Source organism: Leptonychotes weddellii, chromosome 4, assembly GCF_054177405.1.
Source record: "Leptonychotes weddellii isolate Sample4059 chromosome 4, ASM5417740v2, whole genome shotgun sequence".
Taxonomy (NCBI): domain Eukaryota; kingdom Metazoa; phylum Chordata; class Mammalia; order Carnivora; family Phocidae; genus Leptonychotes; species Leptonychotes weddellii.
Genome location: NC_138372.1, coordinates 7,025,539 through 7,047,308, shown reverse-complemented (window position 1 = coordinate 7,047,308; position 21,770 = coordinate 7,025,539). Strand labels below are relative to the sequence as shown.

The following is a 21,770-nucleotide window of genomic DNA, read 5'->3' as shown; positions in this document are numbered from 1 at the left end:
CAGACAAAACAACATTAAGACAGGTGTTACAGGGGCACCTGGGTGGCTCAGTTGTTAGGCGTCTACCTTTGGCTCGGGTCATGATCCCAGGGTCCTGGGATCGAGCCCCGCATCAGGCTCCCTGCTCAGCGGGAAGCCTGCTTCTCCCTCTCCCACTCCCCCTACTTGTGTTCCCTCTCTCGCTGTCTCTGTCAAATAAAAATCTTAAAAAAAAAAAAAAAAAAAAAAGACAGGTGTTATAACCTTATTCAAGAACTTAATGCAATTTTAAAAATACATACACTGAATCATTATGTTCCACACCTGAAACTAATATAACATATGTCAATTATGCCTCAATAAAAAGAAAATTCAAAGGAAAACAGAATCATAGTAAGGAGAGAAATATATTGCACAAAAAGAAAGTAGAACTTCTAGAGATGAAAATATAATATCTGAAATAAAAATTTCACCAAATGGGAGTGATAGTAGATTAGACACTGCAGAAGAAAAGGTAAGTGCACTTGAAGATACAGCAACAGATACTGACCAAAATGAAGGACAAAGAAAAATAGAAAAAGAACGAAAAATATTTGAAGAATAATAGCTGAAAATTTTCCAAGTTCGATGAAAACTACAAACTCGCAAATCCAAGAAGCTCACAAACCCAAAGCAAAGCAAACACAAAAGCATTCTAAGGCACTACACAAACAAATTGCTAAAAACCCATGAAAAGGGGGAAATCTTACAAGCAGCCAGAAAAAAAGAGAACTATTACCTACAAATATTAATCAAGACTAAGAATGACTTCAGACTTCTGATCAGAAGATATGGAAGCCAAATAAAAAATATAATAGCACTGTATCTTTAAAATGCCTGTGAGGGGAAAACCTGTCAACCTAGAATTCTATATCCAGTGAAAATATATTTCAAAAAGAAATACAAAATAAAATACGTGCTTGCTTCAGCAGCACATATACTAAAATCAGAACAACACAGAGAAGATTAGCATGGCCTCTGCGCAAAGATGACATGCAAATTTATGAAGCATTCCATGTTTTTTGTAACGTGTAGAATTTTTCATTTATTTCTTTCCTCCTTTTTTGGGTTTCATTGCTCTTTATTTCTCTAGCATATTTTCTAAAGTTAGTATGGTACTCAAAATGTTACTTCCTTCCCAGCACTGCTTTGGTTGCATTCCACAAATTTAAATTATATTGTTTTCATTTTTGTTCAGCTCAGAATATTTTACTTCCCCTATGATTTCTTCTTTCACCCATAATTTAGAAATCTGTTGTTTAATTTCCAAACATTTGGGATTTTTCCAGATTTCTTTTCTATTATCAATTTCTAGTTTATTTATTTATTTTTATTTTTTAAAGAGTCTGCTTGAGATTCTCTCTCCCTCTCCCTCTGCCCTCCCCCTGCACATGTGCTCTCTCTCTCTCTCAAAATAAATAAAATCTTTAAAAATAAATAAATTAATTAATTAAAAAGAAATTAAGTATGTAATGAAACTTAAAAAAGAAAATTCTAGGCCCAGGTGGCTTCACTGGTGAATTTTAGTAAACATTTAAGGAAAAAGTAATGCCAACCTTATACAAACTATTTCAGAAAAAAGAAAAAAACAGTAAAATTTCCCAACTCATTCTATGAGAACAACATTACCTTAATACCAAAACTAGACAAAGATTTCACAGACACACACAAAAGAAACCTACAAATCAATACCTCTCTTAAACATAAATGAAGAAACCCTTAACAAAATACTAACAAACCAAATCCAGCAATATATAAAATGGATAATACTTCATAACCAAGTGGAATTTATCCAACAAAGTTGGTTTAACACTTAAAAATCAATCAACATGAATCATCATATTAATAAAGAAAACAGGATCAACAGATAGCAGAAAGAGCACTAGACAACATAATTTTTTCAAAAACATTCAAGGGCGCCTGGGTGGCTCAGTCGGTTGAGCGACTGCCTTCGGCTCAGGTCATGATCCTGGAGTCCCGGGATCGAGTCCCGCATCGGGCTCCCTGCTCGGCAGGGAGTCTGCTTCTCCCTCTGACCCTCCTCCCTCTCATGCTCTCTCTATCTCATTCTCTCTGTCTCAAATAAATAAATAAAATCTTTAAAAAAAAAAAAAAAAAAAAAAAACATTCAAAAAATTAAAAAGTTGAAAAAAATTAAATCTCCTCCATTTGATAAAGGGCACCTTCAAAAAAACTTAAGACTGAGGGGCGCCTGGATGGCTCAGTCGGTTAGGCATCTGCCTTTGGCTTGGGTCATGATCCCAGGAGTCCTGCATGGGGCTCCTTGCTCAGCGGGGAGTCTGTTTCTCCCTCTGCCCCTCCCGCCTGCTTGTGCTCTCTAATAAATAAATAAAATCTTAAAAAAAAAAATAAACGTGAAGACTGAATTTTCTCCTAAGATCAAGAATAAGGCAAGAATGTCTATTCTCAATATTCCTCTTAACATTGTATGAGAAGTCCTAGAGAGCATATAAATTGGAAAGCAGTTAAGTAAAGCTATCTTCATTTGCAGATGACAGGATCATCTACAAAGATATCACACAATCTACAAAAAGCTATTAGAATTATAAGTGAGTGTAACACGGTTACAGATAGGAGGCCAACATACAAACTCAATTTTATTTATTTTTTTATCATGATAAGTGCACTTTTTAATCCCCATCACCTATTTCACCTATCCCCCCACCCACCTCCCCTCTGGCAACCTTCAGTCTGTTCTCTACAGTTAAGAGTGTTTCTTGGTTTGTCTCTCTTATTTTTTTTCCTTTGCTCATTTGTTTCTTAAATTCCACATATGAGTGAAATCATATGGTATTTCATATGGTATTTGTCTTTCTCCAACTTATTTCACTTAGCATTATACTCTCTAGCTCTACCTATGTTGATGCAAATGGCAAGATTTCTTTCTTTTTTATGGCTGAATAATATTCCATTATATTCATATATGAGATACACACACACACACACACACATATATATATTTCACACCTTCTTTATCCATTCATCTATCAGTGGACATTTGGGCTGTTTCCATAGTATGACTATTGTAAACAATGACACAATTTTACTTTATTTCTATATACTAGCATTCAACAATTAAAAATGAAATTTTAACATGACATCCATAAACAGCATGCCAAAATATGAAATATTTAGAGAGAAATTTAACAAAATGTGTACATGACCTACAAACTTAAAGCTACAAAACACTACTGAGAAAAATAAAAGACAACCTAAATGAGACACATATCATGTTAATGAATTAGAAGATCAATATTGCCAAAATGTCAATTCTCCCCCAAATTGATCTACAGATTCCACACAATCCCAATAAAAATCCCACCAAGCTTTTTTGTAAGAATTGATAAACTGATTCTAAAATTTGTACGGAGGGGCGCCTGGGTGGCTCAGTTGTTAAGCATCTGCCTTCAGCTCAGGTCATGATCCCAGGGTCCTGGGATCGAGCCCCACATTGGGCTCCCTGCTCAGCGGGAAGCCTGCTTCTCCCTCTCCCACTTCCCCTTGCTTGTGTTCCCTCTCTCGCTGTGTCTCTCTCTGTCAAATAAATAAATAAAATCTTTAAAAAATAAAAAATAAAAAAAATAAAATTTGTATGGAAATGCAATGGACCATAGCTAAAACAATTTTGAAAAACAATAAAGTCAAAAGACATTACACTACCTGATTTTAAGATTTACTATAAATCTACAGCAATCAAGACAGTATTTCATGGGGCGCCTGGGTGGCTCAGTCGTTAGGCGTCTGCCTTCAGCTCCGGTCATGATCCCAGGGTCCTGGGATCGAGCCCCACATCAGGCTCTCTGCTCAGCAGGAAGCCTGCTTCTCCCTCTCCCACTCCCCCTGCTTGTGTTCCCTCTCTCGCTGTGTCTCTCTCTGTCAAATAAATGAATAAAATCTTTAAAAAAAAAAGACAGTATTTCATTTGCATTAGGATAGACAGAGAGATAAATGAAACAAAACAGAGCTCAGAAACTGACCTATGTATATACAATTTTTTAAATTTTTTTTAAAGATTTATTTATTTATTTGAGGGAGAGACAGCACGAGTAGGGTGAGGGACAGAGGGAGAAGCAGACCCCCCGCTGAGCAGGGAACCCGATGTGGGGCTCGATCCCAGAACTCCAGGATCACAACATGAGCTGAAGGCAGACACCTAACCAACTGAGCCACCCAAGCACCCCCAATTTTTTAATTTTTGACAAAGGTGGCACTTCAATGGAGAAAGGGTAACCTGTTCAACAAATGATGCTGGAATAGGTCATATCCATATGGGGGAAAAAAATGAATACCAGCCTCTACCAATAAGCACATGAAAAGATCCTAATGTTATTAGTCATCACAAAAATGCAAATTAAAACCACAAGGAAATACCATTACACACTCAGTAGAATGGCTAAAATTAAAAAGACACAATGCCAAGTGTGGGTGTGGATGTAGGACAAGTGGAATGTTCATATACGGCTGGTGAGAATAAAAAATAGTACAACTTTGCAAAAACACTTTGTTTATAAGACTAAACATATACTGGGGCGCCTGGGTGGCTCAGTCATTAAGCGTCTGCCTTCAGCTCAGGTCATGATCCTGGGGTCCTGGGCTCGAGCCCCGCATCAGGCTCCCTGCTCCGTGGGAAGCCTGCTTCTCCCTTTCCCACTCCCCCTGCTTGTGTTCCCTCTCTCACTGTGTCTCTCTCTGTCAAATAAATAAATAAAATCTATTAAAAAAAAAAAAAGACTAAACATATACTTACCATACGACCCAGCAATTCCACTCATAAGTATTTACCAAAAAAAAATTAAAACATATCTCTTCACAATACATGAGTATTTATAGTAGCCCCAAACTAGAACCAATCATGTGGGGTAACAGACTCTAAGGTGACTCCCAGGATCCCCACCTCCTAGTATTCATGCCCTTGCGTGGTCCCATTGAGTGTGACTTGCTTCTGACCAACAGGACATGGTAAAGATGACAGGATGAATGTAATTACATGTATGTGGTTACACTACGTAAGACTGTAATGTCCATTTTGCTAAGAGACTCTCTTCCTTACTAGCTTTGAGGAAGCCAAGTGACCATGTTAGGAAGACCTCTGTGGCAAAAAAAAAAGTGAGGGTAGCCTCTGGCTGACTGCCAATAACAAACTGAGGTACTCATTCTGCAGGCCATAAGGAACTAAATGCTGCCAACAGCCACATGAGCTAGGAAGCAGATCCTTCCCCAGTCAAGACCCAGATGAGATCACAGCCCCAGCAGACACCTTGATTTCTCGCCTTGTCAGACTCAGCTAAACTGTGTCCTTACTCACAGAAACTGAAACAAAAAAATGTGTGCTCTTTTTGGTAATTTGTGTAAATGTGTTATAATACTGTTATGCAGCAATATATAATTAACAGAATCCAAATGTCCATAAACTGGTGAACAGATCAACAAATTGTGGTATATCTATACAAGAGAATATTACACACCAATAGAAAGCAATGAATTACTGATACAACAATGTAAGTTTCACAAACACTACTCTGAGCAAAAGAAGTGAGACACAAAAGAATACATACATTATGAATTCATTCATATTTAATTCTAGAGAAGACAAATATAATCAATAGCAACAGAAAGCAGTTCAGATTTCCTGAGGCCAAAGGCTAGGATTTACTGGGATAGGCATAAGGGAACACTTCGGAAAACTGAAATCGTTTTGATCTTGGTTGTGGTGGTGGTTACACAGGTATGTACATTTGTCAAAACTCATTAAACTGACCACAACACACCTATTAGAATTCCACAGGAAAGTTTCTGGCCATAAGGACTTTGTCACTCAGTAAGCTATTACATTAATCTATGGATTTTAAGTTAGGATAGGGGCAACCGTTAGAGGGTTGGACAATGACAGGAGGGACACCAGGGGGGCTTCTGAGGTCCTGGTAATGTTTGATTTCTTAATATAAGTACTGGTTACACAAGTATGTTCACTCTGAAAATTCACCAGGCTGGACACATAATTTGTGTGCTTTCTGGGTATATGTTAAACTTCAGTTAAAAAAAAGAAAAGAAAAAGAAAAAATTTAAGGACTAGGGGATCATTCTAGATTGAAGCATACTAAAGACAAAAATCAATGCAATCCCTATTTCTTGAATGGATTTGGATTTTTCTTAATTGGGAGAATATGAATGTGGACTGTATTATTAAATAGTATTTTATCAATACTGAATTTCTTGTATGATAATGGTATTATGGTTATATAAGAGAATAACCTCACTCTTATGACACTCTTAAAGGAAAACCCTGAATGCTGGTGTTTATCTTAGCTGTCCTAGGATGAAATACCGTGATGTCCGTAACTCACTCTCAAATCTTTAAAAAAATACATGTAAAGAGACAGAAATAAAGCAAATTCAGCAAAATGTAAACAGTGTATCTTGAAGTTTTTATAAGAGTTTTACAAGAGTTCTCTGTATTATTTTTTCAACATTTCTAGAGGTTGGAAATTTTTCAAAATAGAAAAAAGTTGAGGGGGGAAGTATCTCGTTTGAACTACTGTTATTCAAGAGTTCAGCAGACTTCCAAAACTGCCCACAGATTCTTGGAGAAGGAAACGAACACTCATTGAACACTAACTGTGCAGCAGATGCTCTTTACGTCCACAATTTCATCAACCCTCAGAACAACCCTTGGGTAATTATTATTTTAAAAAGGGAAAACAGGGTCAGAGAGGTGGAGTGACAAGTCCAATAGCAAGTGAGTGCTGGAGTTCAAAGTCTGTCAGGATACAAGGCCATACTCTTCTATTGCTTACTGTCTTCACTGTGTTCTTTTCCCTTCCCTGCTTCTGTGTTTTCTCAATCCCAAATGTACTATATCCAGGGAATCTCAACAGATTTAAAATCTATGTTCTGTAATATAGTCAATATTGAATAACCACTAAACAATCAGACTGAACCACACTTCCGCTCTTCATTGAAGATAACTGGTGGAGAAGTACAGAAATAGGAATAATAGCTCCCATTCCTATAAGCCATACCACGTACAGACTACAAGGGCCTCTCATAAGAGATCAACCATGCAAACTAGAGTAACATGGGGAAAACAGAACAAGGATAGGAAGCAATAAATGTGATTTCTAACTCCAACAGACCATTCCGAAGAAAGACTAAAAAGACCACCATAATGAATAAAGCAAGTATGTCACTGATATCTAAAAGTCACAAAGGACAGCTAAGATAAACACCAGCATTCAGGGTTTTCCTTTAAACTGGAAGGAAATTACTCGAGAACAAATAAAAGAACAACTTTAGTGGGCTGGTAGTCAATATGTGAAAAATCATACCCCCCAAAAAAACATTATAATAAGGCCTGAAGAAAGATTTCTCATTTGTGAGTGAAAATCCAGAATTTAATGAATGCAATAATAACAGACAACACATTATGTCAGGCACTGTTCTAAAATTAAGTTAATTTAGGGGCGCCTGGGTGGCTCAGATGGTTAAGCGTCTGCCTTTGGCTCAGGTCATGATCCCAGGGTCCTGGGACTGAGCCCCGTATCGGGCTGCCTGCTCAGTGGGGGGCCTGCTTCTCCCCCTGCCTCTGCTGCTCCCCCTGCTCATGTTCTCTCTCTCTCGCTGTATCTCTGTGTCTCGAATGAATAAATAAAAATAAATAAATAAATAAAATTAATTTAGGAGTGCCTAGGTGGTTCAATTGGTTAAGTGTTCCACTCTTGGTTTCGGCTCAGATCATGATCTCAGGGTCGTGGAATCAAGCCCCCATCAGGCTCCACACTCAGCAGGGAGTCTGCTTGAGACTCTTTCTCCCTCTCCCTCTGCCCCCCCCCTGCTTGCGCACACGCATGCACTCTCTCTCTTTCAAATGAATAAATCTTTAAAATAAATAAAGTAAAATAAGTTAATGTACTTATCCGCAGAGAAATCCTACGAGATAGGCACTAGTATTATTCCTATTGTGCAGATGGAGAAACTAAAGCCAAAGACGTCAAGTACCTTGTCCAAGATCACACAGCTCTAAGTAGTGGGGCTAGGATCTAAGCCAATAGGGATGGCTTTGGAGCCCATACCACTGTTCTACATTGCCTCTCAAAGGAAGAAAGGGTTGGCTATCACCCTGTATCTTTCAAAATGAGAGACTGAGGCCACAAGGCCAACCAACAGACCTTCTATGAAACAAATACTGACTCAGCCCCAAAAGAAAAATGTGTTCATTCTTACAGACCAGGTTTGCGGGGAATTATCCAAATAGTTCTTTCAATTCCACTCTGCTTTGACTGGAGAAATGGGAAGCCAAGTAGATCAGGATTTGAAAATAAAATGACAAGCAACTGCTGAAGAGAGCTGGTTCACTTAATAAGTGTGCATTTGCAGCTTATTGTTAGACAGTGACAGAATTTGGCATGAAAAGCTCAAATTTTCCCAAAACTGCCAGCGTATTCTGACGCAATCCCAACTCTACCAGCTTTGGAAAGGAGGGCAAAAGAGAAGCAGAGCTGAAAACCAAACAAGTGCTGGCCAAACCCCCTCAAAGGACCTTAGATCCCTTCCACATGTACAGAGAGGACAATTTCCAGAACCAAAGGAATCCTTGGGCACTACAATGGCTCCAAGTGGCAAGCTTTTTAGTAACCTTCACAGCACTGACAAATTAAAAGTCCTAGAAGAATCAGGGACGGAAGGCACCTTTAATCCCAGGCTGTGGGCATTCCTAACATATAACAGTTCAGAAAAGTCCAGATTCTGAGGAGCCTCAGCATTTCCGCAAGCTAAGTGGGGTAAGGCAAGAAAGGAGGGCCCGTCCTCTGAGACACTTCCACAATCCAGAATTTCTGACAGTGAGAAGGCCAGAATCAGTCCTAGTTATTTCCCCTATTTTACAATCCAGATATCTTTCTGAATCACTCACTCTGCTAACAGAAGCTGGTCTGGGGAACACACAGCTCCTCTAAGTGCTATTCCTGTAATAGACTTATCATGAAGAATAAAACAGTAAGAAACTTGAAGTAGTGTTCCTCTGCCAAGGAAGGAAGTGAAATACCAGTAGGCTATGAAGTCTACAGATGTCTCAAGGAGGTGAGAGGTGAATGATGGAAGTCCAGACTGGAACCATTTTCTTCTTCCTCTCTCTAATCCTAACTAAATTTAAGCATGTGTGGCTAACTAGCCACACACATCTGGGTTTAAATCCAGACCCAATCAGATACATGATTTAGGGCATGTTACAGACCTTTAGCATCCACTTCTGTGAAATGGCAGTTAATAGCCTGATTTTCATAAAGGAGATAGTTAACGTTAATTTGCCCCCAGCATGACAGCACACCCTCAGTAAATGCAAGGTACCGCTTACCCCATCCACCTCACCCCAGCCCACCCCACCTTTGAATTTCAAATCCTTTCATAGGCCTTATCATCCACTGCTTCCTGACATTAGACATACAAGCAAGACCACTCCTCCTCAAGGTCCCCTTAATGGAATGGGATTTGGATGAAAAGCTAGAGCGGAGTCCTCTGGCCGAGAAAACCAAACTCTGGGAAGCAAGGACGGATCCTCAACCAAAAGCCTGGTGGCGTCTGTTGTTTACAAGTGAGACCCCTTCCTACCAACGCACTGAGAGGATCCGAGTACATTTCCGACCCTCCAATTTGGCAGGAAAGCGCAAAGGTGACGAAGAGGCTGGCAGTGGGGCCACTTCAGCGAGGCGGAGGCTGTGGGAGAGTGGGAACCCTGATGGACTCAGGGCCCTCCTGGGAGGGGACAACTGAGAACGTTCGAGCCTCTCACCCCTCTCTCCTCAAGCAGGGGCCCTTACAGCTCAAGGCTGAAGGCTTCTCAAGGGTCCTGCCACCGTCCCGGCCAAGCGCAAGTGGGGCCCGAGGGGCCCTCAGGCTGAAAGTGGGGGCCCGTGGGCGCCCCGGAGCCCCGGCTCGGCAATGTGGTCTAAGAGGGGTCACCGGGGGAGGGGACGGGCGGCGAGGACCTGAGGAGGGGCGGGGCCCAGGAGGGGGCAAGAGGTCGGGGCCACCAGCTGCGGAGGCTCAGGGACCCCGCCCGGCTTCCAGCCGCACGCCGAGCGCCCCCTCCAGCCAGGGTCCCCGCCACTACGGCGGAGCAGTCCCACTCCCCTTACCTGGCTCGGCTGCTCTGCCTGCTCCGAGGACGCCATCTTTCTGAGGCCTAACTAATCTATCGCCGCTGGGCGAGGCGTCTCCCAAGCGCCCTCGCTCTCGCTCACCCGCCCAGACCAAGGTAGCCGGAACGGAGCCGGTCGATGGCGGGCACGCAGGGAGGAGAGCGAACACCCACGTCTGGGTCACCTCGCATTATTGCCATTAGGTCTCCGCTGGCCAGGAAGATCCTAAGTCCGTCCTTTTTGCATTTTTAGATGTGTATTATTCTCATTGAGTTAAATCTCTGCCCATCCCCAAGGGGCCTTGGGCACAGGCAGGGACTCGCTAAGTCTTTAATAAATGAATGGGAAGAAACTTGGAAATTAATTAATTAATGGTTCAGTTCAGTACCATTTGTTGAGTACCTACTATTTGCCAGGCACTTTGGTAGTCACTAGAAATAAAAAGATCCAAGACTCACCTCCTGCACACACAATTACAGCATCTTGGAGATAAGAGTCTGAAACGGTTTGCAGATCTATTAGGAGGACACTGAACGGGGCTTTTTGGAGAGGCTTCCACATTCTTACTTTACAGTAGTTGAGTTGTTAGATTTTAAGCTAAGTATAAAATTACACGAAATGATTGCATGTATTAGAACTACCGGTCAGTTTGTATTGCAGTTGGGTTTTGATTGATCATGGAGTATTCAAAAGGGTTGCCTCAAGTAACAATTCCCCCTACCAAACACTGTTTTAAATGCCTACCCTTTTCTTATGAGATAATATCTTATTTTCTTATAAAAAAAATATGAAAGAGACTGTATGAATATGGGCTATTTCTCGTTTACATAATATGCCCTCACCTTTTAAGCGAGGAACCATTTTGATTTTCTTCTTATTATTTTAATGTTAAATTTTTTCAGAGGGGGTAGGTAGCAGTATTAGAACGAAGATGAATTTATTGCCAAGCAGCATCTGGACAATCTCAAACAGTGATGTTGTTCGCATTTTCCCTTTCCCCTCTGATTTCTTTGAGACCTTAATGTTTAATCTAGTTATGTAAGCATTTTGTTCCGGGATCCCAACCCAATTTGCACAGCTAAAGCAGGGAATCGAACTGGTGGAAATGTGCGAGTATCTTATGCTTCTCTGTTATTTTCAGCAGGACTGAAAACTACACTCATCAATTTTTAAAATTGACTTCCTTCAGATTATCCTGAGGGTTGGGACATCTTACAGATCTTTTCAGTTTGGAGAGGGAAAACAAATTAATACAGTACAATGACAGACTGTTTCATCTAAGTGTTAATATTATGCATCTATATATGTAAACAAGAGTGCTCTAAAAACCCAAGGGAGTGTATATGCGTGTCTTTCATAATGCAAAATAAATCCCTATTGACCTCATTTTGATCCCGCTACTGAAACTCCTAAATACAAAGTAGAAAAACACCCCCCTGGGCCGTATTGAGCAACATAACGAAGTCGGCTTCGAACCCAGACACTACAGCTCCCGGCATGCCCCCGGAGCCATACGTGATTAGCGGCAACCAGAACTACAACTCCCGGCGTGCCTTGGTCCCACGCGTGATTTGCCACAAAGAGAACTACATCTCCCGGCACGCCGTGGGTGGGGGGAGGGGGCCGCGCTGAGCCTCCCTGATTTCCCGGAGTCCCACCCTGAAGAGGATGGAGGTGGTTGGGGAGGCCGAGACTGAGACCGAGGCTCTGAAGCCGTGTCTGCTGCGCCGCAACCACAGCCGCGAGCAGCATGGCGTGGCGGCCTCCTGCCTCGAGCAGCTGAGGAGCAAGGGTGGGCACGGGACGCGGGCGGAGGCTGTGGGGGCCCGGGCCGGGGCTGCGGGGAGCCGGGCCGGGTGAGGATGTCTGGCAGGGGCAAGGTGGGGTCAGCAGGAGCGACTTGGGACGGACGTAACCGACGTGGGCATAGCGATTATCTCGTGTGAGACTCCTAATGGTGGGAAGGTAGACGGGAATCAATACGCAAATTAAGACCGACTCGACTTAGGTGTCTCGCCTAAAATCACTGACCTTGGACCAGACCCAGCCGCCCGGGCTCCGTACGGTGATACCGGCGCCCCCGGCTGAGCGCCCGGCCGGGTGGGAGCGCCTTTTCACCGTCAGTTCTCTCAGGCACTTGTGCAGCGAAGAGGGAGCCGACCATTCTGGAGTTCCAGACAAGGAGCAGGTGCTGTGAGTGACCAGAGTTCAGAGTCGCGGCCCCACACTTACTAGCTGCTTGACCTTGCACTTAAGCAGCCCGCGACCCTCAGTTTTCTCATCGGCAAAATGGGTATAATATTTCCAGCCCTGCTTTACAGGATTGTTGGGACTCTCAAAGCAGATGATATATTTACATGACTTACAAGTATTATGAGCCGGTAGCAATAAATTGTTTATCCACGGAAGTTCTACTGGTTAAAGTGTGAGCGGAGCGGTCCCGGCGTAGTCAAAGGGGGTGTCAGGGTTCAGTGCTTCCTCTCAGAGTCACCAAGACCCAAAAGATACCAGACAGAAATCTTTCAGAGACTCAGGAGCAGCCAAAACATTATAAATGCTTTAGTGAGATCGTTTTTGCCATATCAACATTCACATATTTTCCCTTGGCATTAGAGTACTTAAGTTTTAGTTCCCCTTGAGTGCATCGGCTGGATGCACTTGGCACAGAAGCTTGTGTAAGTGTTTATGTTCTCTGGAGCTCAGCCTTTGGAAGGCTTGCTGTTCTATTTGGGTGCTGGATAACATTGCCCAACCATATACCTAGTCTTGTGGCTACTTTGCTGCTCACTCTAATCCCATTCGCATTTTAGGCTTTGTCATCACTAAATGGGATGGTACAGATCTGCCCTGGACAAGACTTTTGCCCTTTGACAATAAAGATGAGAAGGCTACCAATACAAACTTTTGCTTCTCTTGTGCCTTCCTATAGGTTAGAAAGGCTGCAGAGAACGATGCTTCAAAGAACACAAAGCATTTCCTTTTTTCTGTCCTATTCTTTTCTTGCTTTTCTTTCTTTCTTTCAACATTTGACACAGGAGAATTTAAGATGACCACTGAGTAAATGAATGAAAGACTGCTTGTTCACAAGGAATCAAATCAGACTTTGGTTTGTTTTTCATCCAAGATGCAAGGACCTTCTAATGTGGAGGTAGAGCAGCTGGAGGAAAGTTTTTCAGGAGTCAGGGTTTAAATCTCAACTCTGACACTTACTGTGTGACTTTGGACAAGTTACTTAACCTCCCTGAGCCTTGGGTTTGACATCTGTAAAATGGGAATAACAATTGTACATACCTTATAGGATTTTTAGGGGAATAATGTATACAAAAGGTACTTAGTACCAGGCATGTGGGAAGTGGTATATTAGTGCTAGTAGTTGGAGTTGTTATCGTAGTTACTGTTAACTACCAGAAATTCTGCTATGCTCTGGGAGCATATATATAGTGGGTACAGGGACAGATGTAATTTCCTTATGGATATTTGTCAACTGCCAAATATTTTATTCCTCTCAGCCTGTGACATTCTGGCCATTGATAAGTCCCTGACACCAGTCACCCTGGTCCTGGCAGAGGATGGCACCATCGTGGATGATGACGATTACTTCCTGTGCCTACCTTCTAATACTAAGTTTGTAGTGTTGGCCAGTAATGAGAAGTGGACATACAGCAATTCAGGTAAGAAACTCTGGCCACATATAAAGTCATCTATGCGATACAGCATCCACCATGATTCATTTTACCGCACAGGTCCTGGTCACCGTTTGTCTGCTTCAGCATCTATGTAGCCAACATTTACTGAGCACCTTCTGCATGCCAAGGCGTGATGCTGAGTCTTCGGGTAAAGATGAATGAGACGCGGGTCCAGTTCTCAAATAACTCACAGACCAACAGTAACTAAAATGCAGCATGACAGAGAGATCAGTGCCACAGGCAGAGTCAAGCTGCCTGGTTTCACTCCAGACTATCATTTACTAGCCATGTGACCTTAGGCAAGTTACCTAACTTCTTAGCACCTTACTGAGGTAATAATTATAGTACCTTTCTCTCCTAGGGTGTTGTAAGGCTGATAGGACATAATATATATCAAACCAGGGTTTCTTGACAATACTATTGACATTTCGTGCTGGACGATTCTTTGTTGTGGGGGCTGTCCCATCCATTGCAGGATATTTAGCAGCAACCTCAGCCTTTGCCCACTAGATGCCAGTAGTACTTCTTTACCCCAGTTGTGACAACCAAAAATGCCTCCAGACATTGTCAAATGTCTTCTAAGGGGAGGCAAAATCACTCCCAGTTGAGAACCACTGATAAAAAGCGTTTAGATCTTGCCTGACACACAGAAAGGGCTCAGTAAATGTTACACCATCATCATTACTGGAGATACAAAGGGAACTAATATGGATGAGCAAGGACCAAAGGCTAAAAAATAAAAAAGTGTCCCCATTGAAGACAGTCCCCATGCCACTAAATTGAGGAATTCACCCTTCAGCAGTACCTCTACCAGCCACCTTTGTACTCCAAAGTACGGGGACAGCAAACAGTGGCAACAGCTCCTCCAGTCAAGGATAAGACAAATCCCCAAGCACAGGAGAAGTGCTGGTGACAATGAATGTTTTTGTATACAGAAATGGAACACAGAGACACAACAACTCACCTAAAGGGAAGTGTGGTAGGATCCTGGGTGTGCATGACCATGCATCAGGTTTAAAGTGGCTTCTTTCTTGGGCGCCTGGGTGGCTCAGTTGGTTAAGTGACTGCCTTCGGCTCAGGTCATGATCCTGGAGTCCCGGGATCGAGTCCCGCATCGGGCTCCCTGCTCAGCAGGGAGTCTGCTTCTCCCTCTGACCCTCCCCCCTCTCATGCTCGCTCTATCTCGTTCTCTCTCTCAAATAAATAAATAAAACCTTAAAAAAAAAAATTTAAAAATTAAAAAAATAAAGTGGCTTCTTTCTGTAAGAAGGTTACAGAGCAGTTTCACACAGAAATAAATCGAGGGTGGAAGAGAAGAGAAAATGTAGGTCCTAGATGAGGATTGGCTTCCTCATGAATCCCTGAGGAAAGGCTCTTCCTTCACCACTGAAATTATCCTAAATGGCCAGCCCAAGGCCTGTGTGTTAGAGGAGGAGGTGAACACAGCACCTCAGGTTACCCTGTGACTGGCTGCTTCTCCTCATGTCAGATGGAGGCACAGCTTGGATTACCCAAGAGTCCTTTGATGTGGATGAAACAGACAGTGGGTCAGGGCTGAAGTGGAAGAATGTGGCCAGGCAGCTGAAAGAAGATCTATCCAGCATCATCCTCCTGTCCGAAGAAGACCTCCAGGTAAGCCCCCTCCACAACCCACAGCCACGCTCATCTGGCCTCTGCCGCCCCCAGCCCCTTAGTTTTCATGTGTCTTGCCATAATAATTTCATTATTTCTTAATTTTCAAACAATGCTTTGGTGACAACCAAGACTCTTTCATTTTCTAATTCTCGCACCTAGAGTAGAAAATACAGATGCCCAGGGGCGCCTGGGGGATGCAGTCAGTTAAGTGTCTGACTCTTGATTTTGGCCAGGTCATGATCTTGGGGTGGTGAGATCGACCCCTGAATTAGGCTCTGTGTTCAACATGGGATCTGCTTGAGATTCTCTCTCTCCCTCTGCTCCTCCCCCTGCTCTCTCGCTCTCTCAAAATAAATAAATAAAATCTCTAAAAAAAGGAAAGAAAATACAGATGCCTAGGCCCCACCTAGACCTATTTAGGCCCACTGGGGAGGTGGGGGTGGGGGGGGATGGGGGGTTGTTAAGGATGTAGTGCCAAAGAATGTGGAATCGGGAGGAGCCGAATTAAATCCCAGCTCCATCGATATGACTTTGAGCCAGTCAGATGTAGCCAGTTTGCCTACGTTTCCTGTCCAGTAAAATTGGGATAAAAATAGTACGTGTTAATTCCAAAAAATATTTCTTGAGCGCCTGCCCTGTGCCTGGCAGCGTTCTGTCCAGGGGGTACGGTGGTGAGCAAGCCAGACACAGAATTCTGACGGAGGGGAGCGTCTTAGATGGGTAGCAGGTGGGGCAGTGTGCCAAGAATGGCAGGGCTAGTAGTCTAGGTTGGGAGGTCAAGGGAGGCCCCTTCAAGGAGGTGGCTTTTTGGTAATTTTTTAAACTTATATATTTGAATAATATGAATACATTCACATGGCTCAAAATCTGAGAGGTATAGAAAGATATCCTGGTAGCCAAAAAGTGAAACCAACCCAAACATCCATGAACTGATGAATGGGTAAATAAAACGTGGAATATTATTCAGCCCTTAAAAGAAATGAAGGATTAACACACACTGTGACATAGATAAGCCTTCAAAATACTGTGCTAAGTGAGAGAAGCCAGACGTGAAAGGCCACGGCTTTTTTTGTTACATTTATATGAAGTGGCCAGAATAGGCAAAACCATAGAGATAGAGGTAGGTGAGTGGCTGCCTAGGGCTGGGGTTGGGGGAACTTTGAGAAGAAATAGGGAGTAACTGCTAATAGGTACAGTTCTTTTCGGGGCGGTGAAGATGTTCTAAACTGGATCGTGGCGATGACTGCACAACTCTGCGAATGAACTACACCCACCTAGGTGTACACTTCATATGAGTGAATCATGTGGTGTGTGAATTTTATCTCCATAAAGCTTTTCGAGGAGGGGAGAGGATATACATGAAAAATCTGACTTCTGCACCTAGCCACCAGGTTTCCCTTCCCAGAGATAACCAATCTCTCAAATTCCCATTCTAAATTTTATATACCAGCAAATACAAATATATTTTCTCCTCCCCTATATTACACAAATGGAAGCATATCTACTCTTTTTTAAAGAAATATTTGCCTGGGTCGCTCAGTTGGTCAAGCCTCTGACTCCTGATTTTGACTCAGGTCGTGATCTCAGGGTCGTGAGATTGAGCCTGCTACAGGCTCCATGCTCACAGGGAGGCTGATGGAGATTCTTTCTCCCTCCCTCTCTGCCCCCCACCACCGCTCATGTGCACACGTGTGCTCTCTCTCTCTCTAAAATAAATAAATAAATCTTTTATAAAAAAATACTTGGAGAGTAGTCTAGATCAGTATATAAAAGACACTTGTTCTTTTTTACTACTGCATAGTATTCCCTTTTGTGTGTGTACCATGACTTATTTAAGGAGTTGCCCCCTCACTGGTGGATCTTTGGGTTGACATCAGTCCTGCTGGTCCGGACAGTGCAACAAAAAACTTAGATCAGTGTCTTCTCACACACATGCTTGTCCATAGAATAAATTCCCAGAAGTGTAGTGGGCAAACATGGGCAGGTTCCCTAGAGGCGGCAAGGACAGGGATTGCTGAAGGGAGGAGGGAGCCTGCCATGGACGGGTCAGGGCCATTGTGTTTTGAAAGATTTTTAGGTTTGTTAAAGTCTGCATTTGCTTGTTAGGTGCTCATTGACGTTCCATGTTCAGACCTGGCTCAGGAACTATGCCAAAGTTGCATCACGGTGCAGGGGCTCCAGAACACCCTCCAGCAGGTACTTGACCAGAGGGAGGAAGCCCGTCAGTCCAAGCAGCTCTTGGAGCTTTACCTCCAGGCTTTGGAGAAGGAGGGCAGCATCTTGTCAAAGCAGCAAGGTAGGACTCACTGGCCAGGGGAGTCACCCTGAGGGCTGAGGGCCTGGAGAGCCTTTCCTGGGGAGAGAACCATGGTTTATAATGGGATCAAACAAGGGGGGAGCCGCAGCTGATGGAGTCTTGAGATCACACAGTTCTGTCCTGCCTGACGGAGGGCTGTGTGTGCGGCGGTGTGCTCACAGTGAGGGCCATCTCCGTCTCACGTCCGCTTTGCAGAGGCCGGCGCCAGCTTCAGTGACAAGATGGATGCAGTGGACGCGGGGAGTAACCGCGAGAGCACCTCCGAAATCACCCTTACCGGCCAGGTCCTTACTGTGCTGAAGGAGAAGCCGGCCCCAGAGCTGAGTCTGTCTAGTCGGGATTTGGAGGTGGGCAAGACCCAGGGACCCTGAGCTGCACGAGCCACTCCCCCCGGGGGTGCAGTGTTGCCCTGCGGAGGCGCGTGCGAGAGTGCTTTTCACCTCTGCAGACCCTGACTCACAGCTGCCCACTTGCCTCTTATATGCAAAACATCTCAGTTAATCTATATCAAAACGGCTTGAACAAAACGGGGTGCACCCCCTCAGATCGTCAAACATCATTCTCTGGGGCACAGCAGGTTATGGAACGAGCAAAACCTGACAGGGAGGCAAGGCAGGGCTCAAGCTTCTGGTTCTGTCAGCCCTTGAGGAAGATCCGTAGTCAGTGAGGCACATACACGATCATGGTGAAAGGCATGCCTGAGCGGGTCCTCTCGTGCTGGCTCCATGGCCAGGGAACCAGAAGCCTGATGCAGAATCCATCAGAGTGGGCGCCACTTCTCATTCTTCATCTTTGTCCCTGTCCAAAGCACCTCCCCAGTGTCACTGGGAGGGAGGAAACCTGTTGACTTGGGCTGGGCTACATTTCCTGTAAGTGGAGGACTTGACTTTCCAGAGGTCCTTTCCTGGCGGTATTGGAGGGTAAGGAAAGGCCCGTGGCCGCTGAATGCGAAAGAACTCTGGCATTTTAGCGCCAGGACACAACATAAGCTGGTACTGCCTGGTCCTGCTCCCCTAAAGAAACCCCCAGGAGCCTGAGAGCAGCAGGTGAGGAGAGCAGAGGTCGTGGTTCTCAGTGGTTCTTATTCTTGCCGCAGATGGTCACCAAGGAAGACCCCAAAGCGCTCGCTATTGCCTTGAGCTGGGGCCTAAAGAAGACAGAAACGCTGCAGCAGGCCTGTCACCAGGAGCTCAGCCTGCGTCTCCAGCAGGTGCAGAGCCTGAGTTCTCTCCGGAGCGTGTCAGCAAGGAAGAGCTCACTGTCCGGAGAACCGCGGGAGCCCAAGCGAGCCAAACAAGGGCCCACATAGCCACCGCTGGAAAGCCTACGACCTTGTTCTTATTCGCATTAAATACCGTCAGCCTAATTCCCCGAGCTGTGGCCTTCCTACTGGCCTCCCTGCCTTACAGCATGTTCTCCCGGAACAGGCTGGGAGACCAGCCTCCTGTCCCTTCCAGAAGAGCCCTTCCACCTGTTTTGAATGACGAGGCTGCATCAGTAGTACCCCGCCTCTTCTGATGACACCTTCTTAGGTTCTGTTTGAAAGAAATTGTCAAGGACAGTGAAAAGAAATTGTCGCATTTCAGACTCACTATCCTTGTTCTGAAGCCAGAACTGCAGACTTTTAAACACAAATGATGGTTGAGAAGGTGATAGAACAGAGTTGATGTATGGCCACAAACTTGTGTCTCAAGTTAATGAGTTTTTTGGTTTGTGTAAAGGCGCATATTAGGTTTGCAGACCACAGGGACATATGGAGAGTGTAATTCGCCATTTCTAATTGTGAAATTATATCTGTTACCACTGTGAGCCTGTTTCCAGTTTTCTAATATGTTTTATCAGCAGGGGGGATGAAAGGTCATTAAATTGATCTCCATGTGATATGACTGTGAGTCTCTGGGTGCAAAGCAGAGCCTTCTGGTTTATATACTTCGTGTTTCTGTACAAACTTGGTCTTTGGGTTTTGTGCTCTTATTTGGAACAGATTTTCATCCAGATGAATGTCCAGCGTGACATTCAAAAGCCATGCAGGATTGCAGGATATGGGCCGATTCTTCATTATGCAGAATCATCCTGTACACGGCAGGAAGGACTGGCATCCCCCGCCTCCCCCTACCCGTTCAATGAAAATGGCAGTCTGCAGGCCCCGAGACAACTGAAAACATCCCCACACACTTTCAGAATGCCCCTGCAGGGGCACTAATGCCAGGTGGGGATTTTTCTAGCAGGTTGCAGTCTGTTCTGGGCTAGCACTTACCATCCTGGAGCCTCACAAAACTGAGTGAGCTGGCCAGGGTGTGGCTTGTCATCTCACACACATGAGTGAAGCTGTGCTCAGCGAGGTGCAGAGATTTGCCCCATGTCACAAGGCTTATTGGAGGGCCAGGATCCTGGTTCTAATTCCAGTGCTCTTCCCACTTATTTTTTTAAAGGTTTTTTTATTTATTAGAGAGAGAGAGAGCACGTGCACAAGCGGGGAAGAGGGGCAGAGGGAAAAGCAGACTCCCTGCCAGTCAGGGAGCCCAATGTGGGGCTCAATCCCAGAACCCCAGGATCATGACCTGAGCCGAAGGCAGAAGCTTAACTGACTGAGCCACCCGGGTTCCCAGTGATCTTCCCACTTACGTGTGTTTTCTCTTCGGTCCACACACTTCCTTCTACATCCAGATCACTGGTTTTGTTACACCAACATAATAAGTTAGAGTCAACTCAAACTGGAAAAGACCTCCTGTGTCTACAACATAATTGCCGAAAGATTTCTTACTGCAGGCACAGTGCTGGTGGTATAAGAGAAGCAAATAGCCCCGTGAACACTGTACAGTTAACCCAGTGGTAAAGGAAGCCTGGATTCCAGAAACAGAATGGTACCTCTACTCACCAGTTCTATCAACATCTCCATCTTTGCCCTACTGAATTAAAAATACTGTCTCGAATTATGTCTGTCAGTTACACAGGAGGGCTTTAGTTGGCTGGCCTGGGTGTTGGTGTTGGTATGCTCTACTAGAAACTGATCCACCAAACATCTTGGCTGCATAGAATAATGGAGAAAGTACTGTGGGCTTGGAGGGAGCCAAGCCCATGGATGAAAGGGTTAAATGTAGTGTCTGAGGAGGAGGCCAGTACCTAGCCCAGGCAGGAGAGCCGTTTCCCTTATCTCCCCGGGGGGGGGGGGGGGCTGGCGGGCAGAGACAGAGCTGTATGAGGCCCCTATCTATGGGTCTACGAGACAAAGACGTTAGTCTGCAGACTTGGGCCCAAAATGCGTAACACGTGAGGCTGCAAACACATTATATTGCCCCTGGTGCCATTTACCTTCCCTGAGCCACTGTGCCTCCAGGCCTTCCAGAATAGAAACGTAGCAGCACAGCAATATGTCTAAAAATAGGAGAGAGTGAGCAGGGCAGCCTGTTCTTACAGTAGGAGAAAAGAATGTCAAAGGAAGCAGCTGGGACTAATGAACTCCGCATTAGCCATATTCCGTTCTTTCAACTCAAGTCAAACGTCGGTCCCCATTAGGCAATTGGCTTTGACAGGAGCTGTGCTAATTACCACTTACCAACCTTTAATTTCTGGGGAAAAGCAAAAGGAAAAAAAACTAATGGGTTTTTCATTTTCCAGAGAGAAAGGGATAAAATAATAGTAGTCTGGGAAAAGAAAAGCTGCATGAATTACAAAAATGATTAATGTGACTTTTCTAACCAGATTGCTTAGCTGTTTTATTTCTTAGCCATCCACTCAATTTTTTCTTTTGGCCTTCAGGGTTTTTTCTCCATTCTATTTTATTTGTAACATTTTGCCTTTAATTATCTTGCTGTGTCTTGTATTACCTGAAGTGTTTAAGGACTTTGTAAGTGATGTGTTCTGAACACCCAGCCACTGCCTGAGTCCTCTGACAGTGGGGTCCTCCGTCCCGCTGGAAGGCCTTCAACGAGGGGGATAGACTCGTTCCCAGGAAATGCA

At 44.2% G+C, this 21,770-nt stretch overlaps 2 protein-coding genes and 1 non-coding gene across 5 annotated transcripts in view; 2 read left to right on the top strand and 1 right to left on the bottom strand.

Annotated features, from left to right (window-relative positions):
* PEX14 (peroxisomal biogenesis factor 14) overlaps positions 1-10,293 on the bottom strand; it is a 117,974-nt gene extending 107,681 nt beyond the window's left edge. For all 3 annotated transcript variants that reach the window (XM_081816884.1, XM_081816886.1, XM_081816885.1), the window contains exon 1: positions 10,170-10,293. In XM_081816884.1, the coding sequence (XP_081673010.1) occupies positions 10,170-10,205 (36 nt within the window). In that variant the 5' untranslated portion in view covers positions 10,206-10,293. The remainder of the gene's footprint in view (positions 1-10,169) is intronic.
* LOC115938487 (U6 spliceosomal RNA) lies at positions 935-1,041 on the top strand. The gene has a single exon (XR_004073586.2). It is a non-coding gene; the product is annotated as a U6 spliceosomal RNA (small nuclear RNA).
* Positions 10,294-11,761: 1,468 nt separating the features above from the next.
* Positions 11,762-19,691, top strand: DFFA (DNA fragmentation factor subunit alpha). Its single transcript, XM_006750947.3, has 6 exons — positions 11,762-11,964; positions 13,682-13,843; positions 15,348-15,490; positions 17,600-17,789; positions 18,006-18,157; positions 18,907-19,691. Exons 1-6 carry the CDS (start codon positions 11,841-11,843, stop codon positions 19,117-19,119), a joined length of 984 nt encoding a protein of 327 aa, XP_006751010.1. The 5' UTR covers positions 11,762-11,840; the 3' UTR covers positions 19,120-19,691.
* The last annotated feature ends 2,079 nt before the right edge of the window (positions 19,692-21,770 follow it).

Bases quoted from the DNA above. Each gene is read 5' to 3' on its own strand.
- DFFA (XM_006750947.3), top strand. From the start codon at position 11,841: ATGGAGGTGGTTGGGGAGGCCGAGACTGAGACCGAGGCTCTGAAGCCG. The intron at 11,965-13,681 runs GTGGGCACGGGA...TATTCCTCTCAG, and splicing joins CGAGCAGCTGAGGAGCAAGG to CCTGTGACATTCTGGCCATT. The intron at 13,844-15,347 runs GTAAGAAACTCT...TCCTCATGTCAG, and splicing joins GTGGACATACAGCAATTCAG to ATGGAGGCACAGCTTGGATT.